Genomic DNA, 21,084 nt, shown 5'->3' on the forward strand with positions numbered 1-21,084 from the left:
ACTTCTGAGGAACATAAAATCAAAACAAGTGTAAGTGTAAAGGCATCCCATTCATTCATTCATTCATTCATTCAGTAAAAACAGCACTTACTATATGCCAGGCATTTTTCTAGGCTTTGGAGATACACAACTGAACAAAACAGAGAAAATCCTTGCCATCTAGGAACTAATATTCCAGTGGGTAGCAAAACCTAACATCAAAAATATGTCAATTCTCCCTAAATTAATCTATAAAGTTCACAATACCAATAAAAATGCCAGTAAGGGGGCACCTGGGTGGCTCAGTCAGTTAGGCATCTGCCTTTGGCTCAGGGTCCTGGGATTGAGCCCAGTGTCAGGCTCCCTGCTCAGCGGGAATCTGCTTGTCCCTCTTCCTCTATCCCTCTGCCCCACTCGTGCTCCCTCCCTCTCTCAAGTAAATAAATAAAATCTTTTTTAAAATGCCAGTAAGATTTTTTGGGGGCCAAGATATATTTAATATTATTGCAAAAATGCAAAAATGGAACACGCATCCTTGCGAAGATTCTGTAAAAAAAAAAAAAAATGTGTTCCCAAAGTATACCTGTTTAATGTTGCTATGAAAGAATAGAGAGAGCCTGTCCATGATGCAACCTGAATGATGTATTAGAGCTATGACTGAATGTTACACTACCTATTGTTACTCCCCAAGAGGGATTATAAAAAGAACCAGATATCCCGGAAGCATGAGTCTGGAGTGGGAAGCCTGGCAAAGCCTCTGTGCCTACCTCCCAGACATTAGTTAGAGTCTGGATCTGCTTGACTATCCCAAAGGAAAAAAAGAAAGAAAGAAAGGGAAGGAGGGAGGGAAGAAAAGAAAGGAAAGGAAAAGAAAAGAAAGAGAAAAGAGAAGTAGCATAGACATAGGACATTCAGAACCCATTATTAGACCATCTTAGTGTTTTTGTGATACTGGTTCGCATAAAATAAAGGTATGGCATAAGAATCATGTTCTGTTCTGTAAAACTCTTGGTTTCTAGACATTCTTGCCTCATTGCTTATTTAAAAAGTATAATTAGGCTTAGACCAGAAAAGGGAGTTACTTCTAATTTTTGGCAAGTCCCTAAAATTCAGGGTCTAAATGAACAGGGAATCACAAAGTGGACAATGGCAACAGTTGCCAAAAGCAGGAAAACATAAAAAATAAAATAAAATAAAACGGCAATACTGGGTACCAGACCAATAAAATCTGAATTCCTAGAGCTGAGGCCTGGGAATCATTGTGTATATACATTAATAGATTATTTCATTATATAATCATCTAATCCTCTGTGCTTATTTTTGGAAACCAGTAGCTTTAAAAGCTATATTGCACCCAGCACTGCAGTGGGATATGGATCTCTGTTTTGATTAACAGGCACATTCATACAGCAAGGGGGCACACTTCTGGGGAGCTTGTGAACTTGTGGGACAAGTCCAGCCATTCCTTGCCATGGAACTGAAGCCCCTGCTGCTGCCACTTTGAAATGAGCTTTGGAGGAAAGCAGTTGGGATTAGTCCATGATCCTATCAGGGAAGGCACAGTCCCTGAAAGTATGTATATTAGTTGGAGCTAGTACTTTGAGTCCTGAGTAAAAAGCCCACGCAGGAGAATGGGGGAAAGGGGAGGGCAGACGTTTTTACTATAATTAGCTTTGGGAGTAATACAGCTGGGGGAGGGAAGGGAGTACAGCCGGCAACTATTTTGAGCACGGCTCGGATTGACAGGACATGTGTGCTGGACTGTACTGATCCCAGGGCCAAGCTGCCTGCCTGTGGTGTGTGGTGTGGGGGGGAAGGCCCAGGACAGCAGGACCAAGACAGCCATACAGACAGGCCGGACGGGGTACCAGCGCCTCGACTTTTCTCCCTGGGACACTGTCCAAACTCCGAGGGCCATAGGCCAAGCTGAGCGATGGGTGCTGAGGAGAAGGTGCTGGTCACATTGTCAGGGGGAGCCCCCTGGGGCTTCCGACTTCACGGGGGGGCCGAGCAGAGGAAACCTTTACAGGTGTCCAAGGTAAGGGAGAGCCCCTATTATTGAGGTTTCAGGGAAAGGGGAACCCAGGGGAATTTGGGAAGAGTAACGTGGTGGCCTTTTGGGGGAGAAGTGGGAGGCTGTGAAGAAGAGGAGTCGGGGTGGCAGGTGGGCAGGTGGGCAGGGAAGCATGCTCATCTGTTGGGAGGAGTGGTTTCTGAGCACAAGCTTCTTGCAGGGGGTCTATTAGAAAAGAATTCCTGGTTTCTGGGAGCAGAAAAAAAGAAAGACTGACTCAGTTCCCTGTGGCACCATAGTAACAGAGATCCAGTTCTGGCTGGCCATCCAGTCTTTGCTCTCCTGAGTCTGTGCCTCTACTCCAAATTCCAGGAATATAGGGAAGGTTCTAATTTTTCTTTAACTATATTGGTATGTGATGAGCCGAGGCTGTCTTACCCAGCCCAGCCCTGTCCTTCCCTGCCCTGCCCTACCCTACCCTACCTTGCCCAGGCCTTCAGTGCTCCTCTTCCCCTTCACCAGACCCTTTCTCTCATGAGGCAAGACTTTTTAGGTGCTAGGAAGGTTATGGCAAGATCTGGCCTGTCAGATGAACTGTTATGTGTTTGGTTTCACCATACAGGCTTAGTTTTCTCAACCATAAAATGTGGGTAATAACAATACCTACTTCATAGAACCATTCTAAGGATTAATTGCAATGATACATGTAGAGTGCTTGGCCCCATACCTAACATTTAGTAAGCACTCAATAAATGATAGCCATTACTACTATTATTATTACTTTCACATATGTACGTGTGTGTGCATGCAGGGGCACACATTTACACACACAACTACAATCTCCCAGAATCTGCTGGACTCCCTCCAATCTGGAATGCTGTTCTAAAATCTTGACTGTGTAGGTAATGGCCTAAAAGAGAACTATTGGCAAGTTAAGATATGGGCCTTGAAGGGAAATCTTCAGGGGATACAATTGCCATCTAGTACCTCCCATCTGCAGTTCTCCCCAAGCCTCTTTGATTTGGTGATTACCCTACCTCCCCTCATATGATGTATATTACTCCCTCTAATCTGTGCCTTCTTCCCTCCAGATAGGCCCCCTCAACTGTAGCTCCGTGTCCCTCCCCACCCTTTCTTACCCTGCAAAGTATATCCTCTCCATGCATAGGTCCTTCCTGTCCTGACTCCTTTCATTCTATTCCCACTTAGAGCCCTCCCTCACCTACAATCTCTCCTCCCAACACCTCCTCAGATCCGAAGACGGAGCCAGGCTGGCAGAGCAGGACTCCGAGAGAGGGACCAGCTTTTGGCCATCAATGGGGTCTCCTGCACCAGCCTCTCTCATGCCAGTGCCATGAGCCTCATTGATGCCTCAGGGAATCAGCTGGTCCTCACCGTGCGGCGGTATGGACCCCTCCTACCCCAGCCCACCTCATCCCCCTAGCCCAGGGCTCCCAATGACTGTTTCAGCTCTATGTCTCACTGGCCTGGCTTCAGCTACTACTAAGTACCCACTTCTGCTTGTAAGTTTGTGCTGGACTATAGATGTTTGTCTTTGCCTCCCAAGGGGTTTCAGTGTATCTGCAACTAAGGGCTGGGGGTGTTAAGTGGGTATTTGAGTGTGCGGGTTTACTTCAAGCCCTTGCCTGTCTCCTCACCGTCACATCTCCCTCTAAGCCCATGTCCACTCACAGCTCTTCAAGCACATTTGCCTCCTGGTTTGTCTTCAGATCCCCACTCTTCCCTGCCCATTCATTCAGCCCATATGCCAGTCCCTTCTCTCCCTTCCTTCTCTCATCCCCTCTAGATCTCGCCAGCTCTCAAGAACCCATTTCTCAAGTTCTGTCCTCTTTCCCGTCCAGGGTAGACGATGAGGGGCCTGTGCGGTCTCCATCCCCTGGTGAGCTTCAAGTGTTGTCACCCTTATCTCCACTGAGTCCTGAGCCCCCTGGCGCTCCAGTTCCCCAGCCTCTTCAGCCCGGGAGCCTTCTCTCACCCCCTGACAGTGAGGCTTACTACGGAGAGACAGACAGTGATGCCGATGGCCCTGCCACCCAGGAGAAGCCCCGCCGACCCCGCCGCAGAGGTCCCACGAGGCCCTCCCCTCCAGGAGCCCTGCCTGATGAGGCCTACCTATCCGACAGCCCTGCAGAGCCAGCACCTGCCGTCGCTGGTCCTCCTGGTCAGGTTGACAGCCGTGTGAGCTCCCCAGCTTGGGAGAATGGGGCAACCCTTCAGCCACCCCCAGCTGAGGCCCTGCTGTTGCCCCACGGCCCCCTCCGGCCTGGCCCTAATCTCATCCCTATGGTGGGGCCTGTTCCCCATCCGGTGGCAGAAGACCTCACTACCACCTACACCCAGAAGGCCAAGCAAGCCAGTGAGTGCCTGAACCCTTTTTTCCCTAGCCAGGATCCTTCAATCTGAGTCCTAAATCTACCCCTCCATAACCATACTTTATGCTTCCTTTGGATATAGTCCTGGGGACAAGTGGAGAAGAGTGATGAGTAGAAGGGGAAAATAATTATTCTCACAGTCCCTATTTTACTGTTTGAACCAGTGTGGCAAAAGGTGTAGGTGGTTCAACCCAACCCAGGAACAGAGTGAGTAGGGAAGTTGAAAAGGGACATGAAATCAACAAAGGGTTTGCTTATTGTTGTTGCTATGATTTTGCTAAGTGTCAGACAGGGTGAGGGCAGAGCGAAGACATGATGCAGGGGAGTATTTGGAAGCAGGGCAGGGGTTTTTCAGTGTTAAATGCAGGCAGAGCATCAGAGATACCTTTGACATTTGTAAGTTCAGCTGGGTTCCTGGAGCCTGAGAGCCTATGGGATAGTCATGAGATCCCTAGGAAGTGGTAGAGGGAGGGATCTTCGACTCCTTATCTCATGCAAGAATGTAGGCCTGGGCCGAAAACGCCAGTTCCACTTATCTCAAGCTCTTTGCTATTTTTGATGTGAGTTACAGAACAAGGTCTAAGGGTGAACTTTCTCCCTGTCCCATGCCTCTACCCCAGAGACCTTTCTTGTCACCTTGAAAATCTAGGATTACACCTCTAGTTTTCATCTCTCATTCCTCCCCTCTACCATTCTGATTCCTGATCCATAGAGTTTTGTGTGTCTAAGTCTGGAACAGAGGCTAAGGACATTGATAATTTGGAGTCTGACATCGCTGAGAATGTCCAATATCCCACAAAGAAATTCCAGATGCATGCCCAGGATCCCATGCTTATCCCCAGTCCTCATTTTAGCACCCCTCCCTTCCTATCATGCTGGGTAAGACTGCAGTCAGTGGCTCAGGGATATTTTTAGCCAAGCAGACCTCATTGTCCAGTGGGGTGGGGTGGGGGGAAGGGTAGGCAGGTGTCCACGTCCATCACACCGGGGCTTGTGGGGCAGCAGAGAGAAGGGAGGGGGCTAGGCTCCAAAAATAGCACAGTGAGCTCATTCAGCTGCCAGCTCTGGGGACAAGACAAAGGGGCTTTAAAAGGCATGGGGGTGGCTCAAGCTGGTCCTGCTCCAGCCAACACTGCATTTCTCAGCATGGAGACCTTTGAGCCCATCGGCCAAGAGCCCCTCAGCCAAGCCAGCTACAACAAAGCCCCAGATCCAGCTTCTGGGCTCCAGGACCCATTCTATGCAGGTACTACCTTCCCATAGCTGAGAGAGTTCTGGGATCTAGAATGGAGGGGGAATACATCAATAGTTTAGGAAGGGATGTCTTTGGGAAAGGTCTTATTCCCTTATTCCTTCCTCCTTTTTGACTTCTTTCTTCCTTCTTTTCTCAGGAAAGTTTCACTGCCCCTTTCTCAGAATGGGCTGATGCTATGGCCACATGTCAAAGGGGTTTGTGACCACATGAGCTATAGAAAACTCATGGGGAGGGAGTGTGTGTGAGAGAAGGAAGTGTGAATCTGTGAATACATGAAGGCATGTATATGGGAATCCATGGGAGAACATACATGGGAACAAGAAAGTGTCTGTATACATGTGTAGCTGGTGTCAAGAAAGCTTTAATAGTAATGGTTACTCACCGTGGGCCTTAGGGCTGCCGTGAGATGCTAAATTTACCTACACTATCTCATTTAGTCCTCATAGCAATCCTATGAGATAGCCATTATCATGCTCATTTACCGATGAGGAAACTGAACTTCAGTAAAGTGAGGTAACTCTATCAAGAACCAAAAACCTGAACTGAACTCTGACTCCAGTGCCTATCTCTTATGCACAGTACTATGCTGTGGTACAAACGTTGGGATGGATGGAATGAAAGCCCTAATTAGAAAGGAGCTTGGTATCTTGAGTGGAAAGTGGATGGAATTTCAAGAATTTTTCAGGAGGAATTGAGGATCATAGATCAGAGAGAATCTGCGCCCAAGGCAAGGTCCTAGCAGCAGGGCAGTCTCTCCCAGTTCCTGGCCCCACCTCCCAGGCCCCACATGGCATGGGAAGCCCTGCCCAGGTTCCCCTTAGTACATAGTCCTTGTGTGTCCGCCTGTTAGTGGTTGCCTGAGCTCTCTACCTAGAAGGCTGACCCCCAAAGGAGCCCACCCCACTCCCACCCCAGCTGGGGGTGGGGGCTGGTGGTGGAATATATTTAGCAGTGACCTTGAGATATCCTAAAGATTTGGAGAGTTGCCTTGGAGAGCAGCACTCTGGCTTTTCCTGCATCTCGGATCTGAGGTTATCCCTGGCTGTGAGTAGCAGGGGTGTGAGGCACAGAGGAGTGCCCTGGTGGTTGGAAGGTCAATATCAGTTGTAAAATTTTGTCCAAACTGTTAGCAACAGGGTCTCTGCAGGGGGAACTCTGGGAAGGAGTATGCATGTGTGTGAAGGTATTTGAGTGTGTTTTTGTGAGGGTACATGTGTATTTATATACGTATATGTGAACTAGGGTGTATATAAGCTGGGGTATATGTGAATGAGGAAAAAAAAGTATATAGGAGAAAATAAGCTCATAACTGGCCTTCACTAGACCCATATTCTTGTTGAAATGTGTGGTGGGTGTTGTTTCCATGAATGTGTATGATGTGGACTGCATAATGGGGGTGGAATTGTGAATGAAGAGCCTTCTTCCTAAGCGTCCTCTGTGTCCCTATCATAGGGGTAAGAGGTGGGAAGAGGAGATAAGTCCTTATGTTTCTGAGAAGCCCCCTAACATGGTCTCATTTTGTCTCTCCCTGACACCTGCCTCTTCTCCCTGGTTGCTATGGGAAGTGACTGCTCTCCCCTTCCCTGTCCAGCACTGCCAGCCAGGAATGGTGGGAGGCAGGGGAAGAATGTGTGCGGGGTGGGTAAGAGCACATCTCTGGGAAGACAGAAGCAGAGTAGATGGGCGAGAGGTTAGAAGGAGAGCTGTGATCAGAGTGGTGTCAGGGAGCCAACCAGACTCTGTCTTCCCTTCAACTGTGCTTGGTCTCACCTTTCACCTACCACTCTGCCCCCAAATCAGAGGACTTTGCCACAGGCAAGAGACAGTGTGGATCAGGCCAGTGAAAAGACAGTGGATGGGAGGACTGCAGAAACTGGCTGGGGTGGGGTTGGGGTGAAAACTGTGGGGAACAGAATTAGAAGAGGTTCACTGACCATTCTCCCTCCTGACCTCCTCAGAACTGCAACGGGCAGAGAGCCTCCAAGAGAAGAGTGTGAAGGAGGCCAAGACCAAATGCCGGACGATTGCATCCCTACTAACTGCAGCCCCCAATCCCCACTCCAAGGGGGTGCTTATGTTTAAGAAACGACGGCAGAGAGCCAAGAAGTACACCCTAGTGAGCTTCGGGGCTGCAGCTGGGACAGGCGCTGAGGAAGAAGACGGGGTCCCTCCCACGAGCGAGTCTGAGCTGGACGAGGAGACCTTCTCCGACGCCCGCAGCCTCACCAACCAGTGCGACTGGGACAGCCCCTATCTGGACATGGAGCTGGCCAGGCCAGGCTCAGCTGCAGCAGAGGGCCAGGGCGGGCAGCTGAGTGAGGCCTCGGGCAGAGGGGCCCAGCTCTTTGAACAGCAGCGCCAGCGCACAGCCTCCAACACCCAGGAGCTGGCCCGGGATGGTCCAGCAGCCATGCTCAATGGGCAGGGCCTGCAGTCACCACCTCGGGCCCAGAGTGCTCCTCCGGAGGCGGCTATGCTCCCACTCAGCCCTTCGCCAGCCCCTGTAGCCAGCCCCAGTCCCTTCCTCTCAGGCGGTGGAGCCCCAACCCCAGCTCCAAACATCTTTAACCGGTCAGCCAGGCCCTTCACCCCAGGCTTACAAGGGCAGCGGCCAGGTACCACTTCGGTGATTTTCCGGCCACCAGCTCCCAAGAGGGCGAACGAAAGCCTGGGAGGCCTCAGCCCCGCCCCACCGCCCTTCCTGTCCCCTCCACAGGGGCCCACCCCTCTGCCCAGCCACGTGCCAGCCTCCGGTTCCCCCAGCACTCCACGCTCCTCGGGCCCCGTGACAGCCACAAGTTCCCTGTACATCCCAGCCCCCAATCGTCCTGTAACGCCAGGAGGAACCCCAGAGCCTCCCGCTCCCCCTAGCGCCGCTGCCATGACCTCCACCGCTTCTATCTTCCTATCGGCACCTCTGCGACCCTCTGCGCGCCCAGAGGCACCCGCCCCAGGCCCCGGGGCACCTGAGCCCCCCAGCGCTCGGGAGCAGCGCATCTCCGTGCCCGCTGCCCGCACTGGCATCCTCCAGGAGGCCCGGCGACGTGGAACCCGGAAGCAGATGTTCCGGCCGGGAAAGGAGGAGACGAAGAACTCGCCCAACCCCGAGCTGCTATCGTTGGTGCAGAACCTGGATGAAAAACCCCGGGCCGGGGGAGCGGAATCTGGTCCAGAGGAGGATGCTCTGAGCCTCGGGGCTGAAGCCTGCAACTTCATGCAGCCACCAGGGGGCAGGAGTTACAAGACTCGGTCTCACGTGACACCTAAAACCCCGCCTCCAATGTCTCCCAAGACCCCGCCCCCAATGCCTCCTAAGACTCCACCCCCGGTGGCTCCTAAGCCCCCATCTCGAGGGCTCCTTGATGGGCTAGTGAATGGGGCAGCCCCTTCGGCTGGAATCCCTGAGCTAGCAAGGCTTCAGGGCAGGGGTGGGGAGCTGTTTGCCAAGCGGCAGAGCCGAGCAGACAGGTATGTGGTGGAAGCTACACCTAGTCCTGGCCTTGGCCTTGGTCCTCGGCCCAGAAGCCCTTCCCCTACACCCTCACTGCCCCCTTCCTGGAAATATTCACCCAACATTCGTGCCCCACCTCCTATTGCTTACAACCCACTGCTCTCACCCTTTTTCCCCCAGGCTGCTCGAACGCTCCCTAATAAGGCCCAATCCCAGGGTCCTCGGGCAACCCCCAAGCAGGGTATCAAGGCTCTGGATTTCATGCGGCACCAGCCCTACCAACTTAAAACTGCCATGTTCTGTTTCGATGAGGTTCCCCAGGCTCCTGGCCCCACTTCCTTAGGGCCCCGCAAAACTGCCCGAGTCCAGGAGATCCGCCGATTTTCCACTCCAGCACCCCAGCCCACTGCAGAACCCCTGGGCCCCACTGTGCTTGCCCCACGAGCAGCCACTACATTGGATGAGCCCATCTGGAGGACAGAGCTGGCCTCAACCCCTGTCCTTAGCCCAGCCCCTCCTCCAGAGTCTCCTAGGGGTCTCGGAACTTCCCCCAGCTCCTGTGGCTTCCAGGTAGCCAGGCCCCGGTTCTCAGCCACCAGAACTGGATTGCAGGCTCATGTGTGGAGGCCGGGGGCAGGCCACCACTGAGCAGGGCACGGCTCCCAGGACCAAGGAGAGGTGGAGCATCCAGTTCCTAAAGTTGCTTCTCCTACCCATCCCATGTCCTCTCTCAGGCATCTGGAGGCTAAATTCCCTCCTGCCAGAGATAGTTTTGGAGTTGGTGTCCCATCTCCACCCACACTCCTCCACTGGTCTCTATTTCTCTACATTTGTGCTTTTCTGTGAGCCTCGTTTTAATGTTCAGTGAGAAGCACACAGAGAAGTTACTAGTGAGACCTCAGGCAAGAAGCTCACCATCAGGTAGGCCTCAAAGGGACTGAATTGATCTCTGCACTAAATCGCTTGCTACTCCTCACTCTCATTTCCCAAGCTTGGCTGGCATATATCTAGACATGTATGTGTGCGTGTGTGTATGTGCAAGTGTGTGTAGGCACAGATGTGTTCTTATGTCTGAGGCAAGAGTAAGAGGAGCAGTCTAAATAAAGACCCAATCTGGGTCTTCCCTTTGTACTGATTAAAGAAGGGTCAGATAAGCCCTTATGGATAGTCTAGTGGGGAGAGAGAGATTGACTGGAATTAAAGACCAGGGCCTGTAGCAGGGGTACAGCATCTTGTGAAACTCACAGATTATGAGAAGACCTGAAGGGCTGGGGCAGTTTATAAGGGCTGAGTTATACCAGCTAGACCAGGAACAGAACTAAGAATTCTATTCATCAGGGGGCACCTGGCTGGCTCAGTCAGAGGAGCATGCGACTCTTGATCTCAGGGTTGTGAGTTAGAGCCCCACACTGGGCAGTAGAGATTACATACATACATACATGGTTCTATTCGTCAGGATTTCAGAAAGTTAGCAACTTAAGAGGCCCATGCTGAGCTACAAGCATCCAGGAAGTGAAAAAGAAAGCCAGAAAATTTCCTCTGGAATGAAAAATCCATTGGCTTCATTGCCTCATGCACCTGAGACAGAAAGGAGGGTGAAAAGAGCCATGGTGTGGAAAGTGAGGCAGAAACCAGGAGCAGAGTGGAATGAATGAAATTGATTGAACCACAGGGAGGAACATGGGGAGGGAGAGTGCAGTGTTGGCAGACAGGAGAGTTGGGTTTCAGGAAACTCACCATGTACAACAGGGGGATTAGGGAAAAATTTGAGAGAGAAGAATGCATTTGTTAGAGTGAGGACAGATGATGGTGGGGGGATGTGAGAGTGTGGGCTGAGTGTTGAAAGAATAGGTAGTGTTTGTACTACCTCCTTTGAGTCTGTCCTTCTACCCTCTGCAGCTTGTCATGATGACCTGGGAAAGGGCAAGGAAATACCCAGAGCCAAAATTTCTTTTCAGTCCTACCCCATCCCCCGCACCCTAGCTCTTATTCCTTTCCAGCTTCAGGTCCTGATCTCTGATCCTAGATGGGTATGGACTCCCCTCTCACCATGACCACCACCAGCCAGCCATGTTTGCTGCTTGATCTGGATTGATCGTTTCCTTTGCATATTGAGTGTGAGTCACAGTACTTTGGTTTGTGCACAAGAATAAACTTATGCTCCAAACCTTCTGTTGCCATCATCTCTTGTAGTTTTATACCCAAATCCTGATTCTCCTCCATCTTCTCTAACCCATTCCTCTGATCTCTTTCTCCATTCCTGCCCTATTCTTCACCCTTGCCCTTCACCCCCTGGTCTTTTGCTCTTCTTTACCAGTTCTGTCCCACTCTGATTTAGCCACCTCCACCATTCCCTTTGGTTCTCTCTCCATCCAGATTCTCCCCTTTTCTGTCTCCTGCTTCATACTTCCCAAGCAAGCCCTCAATTTCAGAACCAAGAGGAGTGGAAAGGCCCTCTGAGCTTTTGCCATCATCATTTCCTAGCTCTCTGGAGGAAACAATTGATGTTTCCATGGGAAAGCAATGTCTGGAGGTGAAGGTGGGGTGGGAGAGGGGAGAAGAAAGAGGGTGGATCGGTGTGGGTTGAGTCTAATATAGAAGAGAAGGCACTGGAGGCAGGCTAAAATTAAGGACTTCTGAGAAGGAAAGTTACTCCAGCAGGGGGCATATTTGTGCAAATAACCAGGCCCAGGACCCTGATGCTCCCACGTAGTAGTATGGTCTCAGAATTCCAAAGGAAGGGGCCCCTAGGTGGCTCAGTCATTAAGCATTTGCCTTCGGCTCAGGTAATGATCCCGGGGTCCTGGGATCGCTCCCTGCATCGGGCTCCCTGCATCGGGCTCCCTCTCTCTGTCAAATAAATAAATAAATAAAATCTTAAAAAAAAAAAAAAGAATTCCAAAGGAAGGACCCATTGAGCATAGGTTGAATATTGTCTTCATCCACTCAGTAGTTTTAGGTACTCAATCATAGGAGACCAAAATTTTGGTTTGTTTTTGTTTTGTTTTTGAGAGTAGGATGGTGGTGATGACAAAATCACCATTTGCCATTTTTATTTTTTCTTCTAATTGCTTCTTTGGGTTGGGAGGGAATGGAGAAGGAAGCCAAAAGATGAGGGATCTGGAGGCTAAACTGATTTGGGCGGAGGCCAGCTAGAGGGCGGTGGGATGATCTTTCAGTCCCTGGCCTGAGCCTGAAAAGTTCAGGATGGGAAAAGAACACGATCAGGAAGAATGGAGAGCTCAGAGTGACAGAGGGGCATTCTGGAAGCTGCAAAGTTACTTCCTAAAGCAGCCACAACAGGATGGTGGTGACAGCAACAGAGGTGCAGCCGCAGCTGGTTCCAGAATCTGAGCAGGTGGAAGAGGATCCAGGATGTTCATGCAGCTACTGAGGAAAGGTCTGGGTAAATGACAGGCTTCCCTCAAGGAGGCTCTCAAACTTGTGCCCTTGCCCAGGGAATCCTCTGGAAGAGTATGAATGGGACAATCTAGATCCCATGGGATGTGTGCTCCCTTTGAAGAAAATCCCAAGTGGGAACCCCAGAGTGTATGGACCTGGCATACATGTACTTCTCAGACATCAACATCTATCCTGCAAAGCAGGCCAAACTGAGCACCCCAACAGCAAATGGGGATGAAAAGGCAAAAATTGGTCAAGTCTTCCCCACATCATCCCTGACAACATAGGAAGCACTGGATTTGGTTAATTTGGTTCCTTATCCTGCAAAGATCTGGCTTTTCAGGAAAGACCAATCCATCAAGGAACTTTCAATGAGCAGCTCCATTGTGTACAGACTTCCTTTCCCCAAACATAGCACCTTAAGCCCTCCCACTCCCAAAATGCACCCACATGTCTCTCCAGCTCCAGCCTGGAATGGTTTTGAGTGGCTCTCCAGACATGTTCTCCAAGTTCTTGCTCTCCCACTCTGAATTCCTATCCACCATCTTCTGCTTGCTTCCTCTTTCCCTTTCAGTTTTCAGTTTCTCCCTGAATGCTTCTTTGGTTCTCAGACTCTAGATGCCAAGAAAGGGGACTCCCTGCGCAGACTGATCCTTGGCTCAGACAGCTTAGTGGGAGAATCCCAAAGGCCATTCCTCCCCTTCCTGAGCCTCTGGGCAAGGAGGGCGGGATCTTGGTTCCAGGGTCTCAGTACCCCCAGTGCCATTTGAGCTGCTTGTACTCATCATCTCTATTAATAACTACTCTCCCTCCCCCACTGCCAGTGCTGCCCCCACGCCTGCCCAGCTCGGGTTCTCCGGTCACAGCAGCTCAGGCCTCCAAAGCTGCTGGACCCCAGGGAGAGCTGACCACCGCCTGAACAGCCGGTAAGTTTCCAGCTCTATGGCCAGAGGGGCTGGAGCCCATTCTGTTGACTGCTGTGTCTGTGTCTGCAATTGTGACCCTTGATCCTCCCTTATCTATGCTCTGCTCCCAGCTGTCTAGTTCAGGGGAGCCACAGAGTTGGAAGGAGAGGGGCCCAGGAGGGTGGGGGGAATGGAGATGTTGGAGGAGGCACTGGAATAGTAAGAAGGGGGTCTGAGAGGCTGGATGGGAAAAAAAAAGAACCTAGCTAGTTAGGGCTGAGAGAGGTATAGTGAATGCCCATTTAGCAGTTCCTGGAGTCTGGCCTCAGCATACCCCATTAAGTTAGTAGAATTGCAGACATGTTGTAAAACAGGACTCAGCAGAAGACAGTGTTTTGCTGAGTGCCACCTTCTGTGAAGGAGGGACTGGAGTCTATCTTTTCCCAGCTTGTTCCCCTCCACTGCCAGATGCTATTATTATGTTCCTGCCCCCCATCAATTCCCCACTGCTATGATATTGCTGAATTGACATGTGTCAGTGTTCAAATGCCCCTGGCTCTTCTCTCCACTCTAGCTCTGGGGCCTGGGGTAGGAGTGCCTGAAAGGGAGCAAGGAACACTGCCGTGACCTCCCAGGCCACACTCCAGCTGGCCCAATAGGGGAGCAACAACCTCTCCTTCCTATGGAGAATGTTTTTGGCTGAATCTCCTCAATCCTGGCAGAACATTTTTCTGCCCCACTGGGGCTTGAGGAAGACTGAGGAGAGACCAGAGTTTGGAATGACAACCCCAATCTGAGATCCCCATGAAAATAAAAACCTAAAGTCATGCCAAGCCAATGAAACCTGGGTGCAGTGCCCTGTGTGTTGTTTGTTTTACCCACTGCCCCCAACACATACTATGTTCCTAATCCCTGTACGAGCTCCATTTAAACAGCAGAAAAGAGGTTGGTAGATGGTAGGAGCAGAGGGTGCATCTATGCTTTCTGTCCTGCCTCCAAGAAAAGAGAAGCCCTAAAGCAATTGGTTTTCACTTTTTGGGATCTATCTATCTATCTATCTATCTATCTATCTATCTATCTAGATATAAATACATATTAAATATACATATCATATATACGTATTAAATATATGTATATATAAGTATATACATATATTTAAAAATCTCATGAAAGCCCTTAACCTGAAACCCTTAACCCCAGGTTAAGAAGCACTGCCTTACTGTAGATACTCCCCCTTCCCAGTTCCTGTCCATCTTCCAACTCCCCCATCCCACCCTATCTAGGCTGAATCTGCCTCCACAATGCCGCTCTCAGGAACCCCAGCCCCCAACAAGAAGAGGAAATCCAGCAAGCTGATCATGGAACTCACTGGAGGTATGGCATGTTTGCACCTACCTAGTGTGGGACTTCTTGTTAAGAGCATCTCAGGCCCAAGAGTCCCAGAAAAATCATAAAGTTATATATGTCTTAAGGTGAAGAGATGTGAAGAGACAAGAGAAATTCTGGGGGGTGGGGGCAGGAAGAAAAATGGAGAAAGGATTCAACACTGACCACTCACCCTTCCACCCTTTTTCACCTTGTAACCTGAGACAGTAATATCCTTGCCATATCACCCAATGCAGGTCCAGGACAACAGGACTCAAAGGTCAGTGAGGTATGTTTGAGGAAGAGAACATATATGATGGAGATTGGCACACAGCAAAGTCTCAATAAATGGTTAACTTCCTTACTTTCCCCCCAGAGCTAGGGAGCCTGTGTAAGCACTTAAAATGGAAAAATACTCAGGCATTTTTTCCTGGGGGGCAGTAGGAGTATAAGCATGTGAAGAGCTCTCCCAATATCTAGAGACGCTGTCTGTAGCCAGAGTTCACTGAGGGGAAGAGAAGGAAAAGGAGTTAAGACAAATCTGTATTTATTTATTTATTTATTTATTTTTAAATGTTTTATTTATTAATTTGAGAGAGACAGAGATAGTGAGAGAGAGCACGAGAGGGCAGGAGGGGGAGAAGTAGACTCCCTGCTGAGCAGGGAGCCCAACGCAGGTTTCAACCTGAGCTGAAGGCAGACGCCCAACTGACTGACCCACCCAGGCACCCCGACAAATCTGTATTTAGATGTGGTCAACTCCACACGGTGTTGGCCTTTGGACTGGCCCCCATGCGACAGTTTCCCCAATGGTCTCCATCTATGATGTTCCTTTAGTCCTTTTGCCCTGCACCCCATGCCTCTGACCCTTCTGCCTCATTCATCCTCTCCACTCTAGTATCCCCACTGTTTCCACTCTGCACCCCAGTTCCCATGCATCATCTCCAACTCCAAACCCAGGAAATAAAAATCTCTCACAAACAAGGTACAATTTGACCAGATGTCACAGACAGTATCTCCTTCCCTCTGTGATCTCTGCAGGAGTCACACACTTAGTTGTGGATGGCATCTGTATTCTGAGCCTAGAAAACCCTACTTTACTCTTCTCCTTGTCTCTTCCTCCCCACCTCCCTGGAAGGTGGACGGGAGAGCTCAGGCCTGAATCTGGGCAAGAAGATCAGTGTCCCAAGGGATGTGATGTTGGAAGAGCTGTCACTGCTCACTAATAGGGGCTCCAAGATGTTCAAACTGCGGCAGATACGGGTAGAGAAATTTATTTATGAAAACCACCCTGATGTCTTCTCTGACAGCTCAATGGTAAGTTTGGAACTTTATAACTCTCATAGCCTAGTGCCTCTTCTGACAGCTTCTTGGTAGGCCCTCAATCTCCAAATACCACCAACCTCCCTTACTTGCAACTTTATAAGCTTATTAAGTCCCCAGATATATTAAACCTCCAACAGCTCCAGGATGAGTTACAGCCCACCTCTGAAATTCAGTATCTTAGAGCCAGTGAAGGGGAAGGAGTGAAGAGTACACACCCTCAGGGAGAAAATTCCTTCCCTGTATGGCTAAGTGTTAAAGATAGGTTTGCCAGAGAAGACGCAGGACACCAAGTCCTGTATTTTAAAGTTGAGATACGCGTGAATAATTTTTTAGTAGAGTATGTCCCATGAAATATTTGAGCCATAAAAATTCAATTCAATTCAATTCAATTTTAAAAATACAGGATACCAGTTTAATTTTAATTTCAGATATATGATGAATAGTATCTTACATATAAATATGTCCCATGCAATATTTGGAGTGTAATTTCAGTAAAAAAATATTTGTTGTGTATCTGAGATTCAAATTTAACTGGTGTCCTATAATTGTATTTGATAAATCTGGCAACCCTAGAAAGAGTTAAGTGCTTTTTATAACCATCTCCTTCTTGAGCCATTCTTTTATCTAAAGGGTCTAAGGACTCCATGAAACTATCCTCTAAGATCCTATGTCCCCTAGTGAGGATCTTTTTTCCAAGAGAAGTAGGGATTGGAAGGGTGCCAGGCACAAGATGTTATAGCTGAGAAGGAGGGGATCTTCTCCATTACCTTTCTTCCCCCTCTACCTTTACTGGGCAGCCAAGGGAAAGTGGAAATAGATGCCTACATGGGGCCACAGGCAGGAGTGTCTGTCATTGATCCTTATGTAGGAGCAGAGCAAAAATGCTGAGCTGGTCATATCTAACTTTAGGAGGCCAAAAGCCCTTGTCCCTGACTGGGTCTGGTTACACTGGTTGGAGCAGAGGGGTGTGCATGGTGGGGTGGCTAGGAGAGTTTCCTGAAGGAGTTGGTGGGGTTATTTTTAGGCTTTGGGGCTAAATCCAGGGTTGCCCTTTTGCTCACCCTTCCCCCCACCTGCTACAGTTTCATGGTCAGGAGATCCTGGTTCAACAGGCACCAAAACGAGAAAGGGAGAGGAAGAGAAAGAGAAAGAAGAGAGCTCTGTCTGTTGGACAAGATTAAAGAAGGGGAGAGGGCAGAGATCTCTCTAGCTCTTCAAATTAAACCTGGGTTCTCTGTCCCAACCCCATCCTTTTAAATTGTAGCTGGGCAGAAATCTTGGCCCTCTTTGCCTTGATAAGGATGGGAAAGGAAAGTGTAGAGAATAAGTTGCCCCCATCTTAAGGTGTAATTGGAGGAACTGAGCCAGAGGGGGGTCCTATCGCTTAAGGAGAGTTTAATTCCTCTCAGCCAGGCTATCCACTGTCCACCTATTGTGGTGGGGGGGGGGGGAGGGGGCGGGGATCTCAGAGGATTCAGTGTCTTCTGGTTAGCCATGCTCTCTGATTATTTCCTTCTTGCTATGCATACCTGTGTCTTTGTATATTCCCCATACCCATTGCCTAAGCTTGCCCTCACTTTGTCCTTTCTTTTCAGGATCACTTCCAGAAGTTCCTTCCCACAGTTGGGGGACAGCTGGGCACAGCTGGTCAGGGATTCTCCTACAGCAAGGGCAGCAGTGGAGGCCAGGCAGGGGGCAGTGACTCTGCCAGACAGTATGGCTCTGACCAGCAGCACCATCAGGGCTCTGGATCTGGATCTGGGGGTACAGGTGGTCCTGGGGGCCAGACTGGCAGAGGAGGAGATGCTGGGACAGCAGGGGTTGGCGAGACAGGAACAGGCAAGTATCCCTACCCAAGGGTAACGTGTTTGGTCCCTAGAGCAGAGATGTCCCCAGGAATGAGGCCTAGACCGGGTTTAGGGAGCAAGGGAGGCCTGCTGAGATACCTAGATGGACCGTCTGGAGATGGACTCTCAGGAGAATACCGAGATATGTCTATTTCACCCAGAAACCTTGTCTTTCAGCCTTTCTGGCTTTTCAGTTTCAGTCACAGATCTGAACCCAGGCTATCATTATTCCACAAAACTAGCACAGTTACCAGGATGTTATATCTTTGATCTCTGGCCCCAACAAGTTCCCTAGTGCAGGGGTGTAAGACTAACTTCCACTGGCTGCTCACCGTTATTATTGACTTAATTTTCTCTCCCGTGGCTGCCAGGAGACCAGACAGGTGGAGAAGGAAAACATATCACTGTGTTCAAGACCTATATTTCCCCATGGGAGCGAGCCATGGGGGTTGACCCTCAACAAAAAGTGGAGCTTGGCATCGACCTGCTGGCTTATGGGGCCAAACCTGAACTCCCCCACTATAAATCCTTCAACAGGTAGGGGTTGTGAAGAAGGAACCAGATGCATTCCAGCATGTGGCACAGTGTCCTCAGTTGGGATGGAGACTTTAGTTCACATGTTCCAGAAAGAAGCTGAGGAGGGAGGGAAGGAACATGGGGGCCCTAATCGAAGGCCTTTGCTTTTTTCATGGTAACCCAGAAAAACAGCGCAGTATGATGAAGGAAACGTTTGCTGGGGGGCAACATTTTAGTTCACTCCACCACTTATTAGGGGTGTTGGTCATGGGAAAATCACCCTACTTCTGAGCGTTGGTTGCCTTGCTGTAAAATGGAAATAATATAGGGGCGCCTGGGTGGCTCAGTCAGCTAAGCGTCTGCCTTTGGCTCAGGTCATGATCCCAGGGACTTGGGATCGAGCCCCACCTCAGGCTCCCCACTAGTGGGGAGTCTGCTTCTCCCTCTCCCTCTGAACCTCCCTCCCTGTTCGTGCTCTCACTCTCTCTCTCAAATGAATAAATAAGAAATTAAAAAAAAAGGGAACAATATATTCATGTTTAAAGGACTCTTAAAGTTCCCTTCATTCAAGGTTAGGCTTCCATTACTGTTCTTCTAGTATGAGTCTATTTTTTTATACTCTAGTAAGGCTTAAGTATCTATTCTTTTGGAATTTGGCTTCTCTAGACTGTGGATAGGAGATCTGTGTGAAAACAGAATAGGGAAGCACTAAAGAAGTGTTTTGCATTTGATCCTAAGAAGCCTGAATTTTCCAGGCTATGTTAATTCCTCTCAGCAGGCCAGGGCTATCCACTGGAGATGGGGTAGGGGTTGTGTGTGTGGGAGGGAGGGGAAGCTGTCTCTACATTGTAATTTAAGGTAGTCTCAGACCCTTGGGTCTATAGTGTCTGAGTCACAACTCTCCATGAAATTCTCTATCCAGTACCGACTAGACTGCTTTTCTCATTATTAGCTCTGGGGAAATAAGCAAACCAGGAATGGGGAATTGAGGGAGAAGAAGAATAAGAAGTGCAGAAGCAATCCTTTTTTTAAAATAAAGATTGTACTTATCTATTTGAGAAAGAGAGAGACCACATGAGTGGGGGGAGGAGCAGAGGGAGAGGGAGAGGGACAAGCAGACTCCCGCTGAGCGTGGAGCCTGACTCCGCAGGAACAATCTTAAACTAAAATTCACAGACTTCCCCATCCTCAAAACAGGGTAACATCTTACTGATAAAGCTGTTCCTTTTGTTCTGGTTGGTTTTTTTTTTTGTGTGTGTGTGTGTGTGTTTTTAAAGATTTTATTTATTTATTTGGCAGAGAGAGACACAGTGAGAGAGGGAACACAAGCAGGGGGAGTGGGAGAGGGAGAAGCAGGCTTCCCGCCGAGCAGGGAACCTGATGCTGGGCTCAATCCCAGGACCCTGGGATCATGACCTGAGCCGAAGGCAGACGCCTAATGACTGAGCCACCCAGGTGCCCCTTGTTCTGGTTTTTAATTAAATAATGTGTCCACTTTTCAGGACGGCAATGCCTTATGGTGGATATGAGAAGGCCTCCAAACGCATGACCTTCCAGATGCCCAAGTTTGATCTGGGGCCCCTACTGAGTGAACCCCTGGTCCTCTACAACCAGAGCCTCTCCAACAGGCCTTCTTTCAATAGAACCCCTATTCCCTGGATGAGCTCTGGGGAGCCAGTAGACTACAACGTGGATATTGGCATCCCCTTGGATGGAGAAACAGAGGAGCTATGAGGTGTTTCCTCCTCTACTTTGCATCAGTTTTCTCTTATCAGGTTCCAATTTGGAAAGGGAATGCTGAGCAGGATACCCCTACTGTAAATCCAGTATCCTTGTGGGAATGGAGGGAAAAAAGAGGGAGATACCTCTCTTTCTAGTCTTCACTCCAAGTCCCCACTCCAAGCATCCTTCTTCACCAACTCAGACCTCCCCGTCCACTTGCTCTGTATGGAACCTGCTCTTTTATGGAATTAGCTCTACCACCGGTAACAGTCAATAAACTTCAAGGAAATGAACTCATTCTTCCTCTGATATTTAAGGGCAGATGAAAACTGAGGCTAACAATGCACAGAGACTAATTAAAGTCAAGTACTAAACATTCATTATTCAGACTTCAAGACCAGGCTTGAGCTCTGGTTGCTTATACACCCACACCCATACCCATGAGACCGTATTCATAGGTGTATACAAAGACATAATTATTCAATAGTATGTAAGACAATCATGCACAAACACATGTACTGGCCCATATGTGGGCAAAGCTAAGAAGCTATTGTGCACTGTGGTTAGGAAGTAGGAAGTAGTTGGTGACCCTAGTGTTAGCTCTCTTTGTGTAGCTGATTAGAGATTGGGATGATCAGGATTACCCAATTATCACAGAACTAGAGCATGCCATAAAGTTTCCAGATGACAACAGAATGGGCTGAGGAATATGTGGATCAAAGGTTACAGATTCCTGAAAGGATGGCATACAATAGAGGGCCATGTTAGAATCCAGAAGAAAATGGGAGAAACCAGATGTAGTTATAATATGCCTGGTTCTGTGTGAACACATCAAGAAAAGATCTAAGGGTCATGAGGGCACGTCAGTGGTATTCAGAAAGTACTGTAATTGGGAAAAAAACATGACAG

General features: G+C 49.3%; 2 protein-coding genes across 4 annotated transcripts; both read left to right on the plus strand.

Annotated features, from left to right (window-relative positions):
• Positions 1 to 1,699: 1,699 nt before the first annotated feature.
• Positions 1,700 to 11,259, plus strand: SYNPO2L (synaptopodin 2 like). 2 transcript variants are annotated; one of them, XM_006731158.3, is made up of 4 exons: positions 1,700 to 2,017; positions 3,246 to 3,397; positions 3,856 to 4,370; positions 7,600 to 11,259. In XM_006731158.3, exons 1-4 carry the CDS (start codon positions 1,913 to 1,915, stop codon positions 9,738 to 9,740), a joined length of 2,913 nt encoding a protein of 970 aa, XP_006731221.2. In that variant the 5' UTR covers positions 1,700 to 1,912; the 3' UTR covers positions 9,741 to 11,259. The 2 variants fall into 2 exon arrangements, with proteins under 2 accessions (XP_006731221.2, XP_030881588.1); XM_031025728.2 differs by lacking the exons at positions 1,700 to 2,017; positions 3,246 to 3,397; positions 3,856 to 4,370 and adding an exon at positions 5,390 to 5,632.
• A 2,050-nt stretch (positions 11,260 to 13,309) lies between these two features.
• Positions 13,310 to 20,468, plus strand: MYOZ1 (myozenin 1). Of its 2 annotated transcripts, none has more exons than XM_081822970.1 (6): positions 13,310 to 13,420; positions 14,642 to 14,773; positions 15,903 to 16,081; positions 17,686 to 17,929; positions 18,309 to 18,474; positions 19,956 to 20,468. In XM_081822970.1, the coding sequence occupies exons 2-6, from the start codon at positions 14,701 to 14,703 to the stop codon at positions 20,185 to 20,187; spliced, it is 894 nt and encodes a 297-aa protein (XP_081679096.1). In that variant the 5' UTR covers positions 13,310 to 13,420; positions 14,642 to 14,700; the 3' UTR covers positions 20,188 to 20,468. The 2 variants fall into 2 exon arrangements, with proteins under 2 accessions (XP_081679096.1, XP_081679095.1); XM_081822969.1 differs by having other exon boundaries at positions 14,683 to 14,773.
• Positions 20,469 to 21,084: the final 616 nt, after the last annotated feature.

The sequence above is a fragment of the Leptonychotes weddellii genome, chromosome 6 (assembly GCF_054177405.1).
Source record: "Leptonychotes weddellii isolate Sample4059 chromosome 6, ASM5417740v2, whole genome shotgun sequence".
Lineage (NCBI taxonomy): Eukaryota > Metazoa > Chordata > Mammalia > Carnivora > Phocidae > Leptonychotes > Leptonychotes weddellii.

What these genes read in the sequence shown, in the direction of transcription:
- SYNPO2L (XM_006731158.3), top strand. Translation starts at nt 1,913, where the DNA reads ATGGGTGCTGAGGAGAAGGTGCTGGTCACATTGTCAGGGGGAGCCCCC. An exon ending in CTGGTCCTCACCGTGCGGCG is followed by an intron (nt 3,398 to 3,855) that starts GTATGGACCCCT and finishes TTTCCCGTCCAG; the next exon opens with GGTAGACGATGAGGGGCCTG. An exon ending in CCAGAAGGCCAAGCAAGCCA is followed by an intron (nt 4,371 to 7,599) that starts GTGAGTGCCTGA and finishes TGACCTCCTCAG; the next exon opens with AACTGCAACGGGCAGAGAGC.
- MYOZ1 (XM_081822970.1), top strand. Translation starts at nt 14,701, where the DNA reads ATGCCGCTCTCAGGAACCCCAGCCCCCAACAAGAAGAGGAAATCCAGC. An exon ending in GGTTGGCGAGACAGGAACAG is followed by an intron (nt 17,930 to 18,308) that starts GCAAGTATCCCT and finishes CGTGGCTGCCAG; the next exon opens with GAGACCAGACAGGTGGAGAA. An exon ending in CACTATAAATCCTTCAACAG is followed by an intron (nt 18,475 to 19,955) that starts GTAGGGGTTGTG and finishes TCCACTTTTCAG; the next exon opens with GACGGCAATGCCTTATGGTG.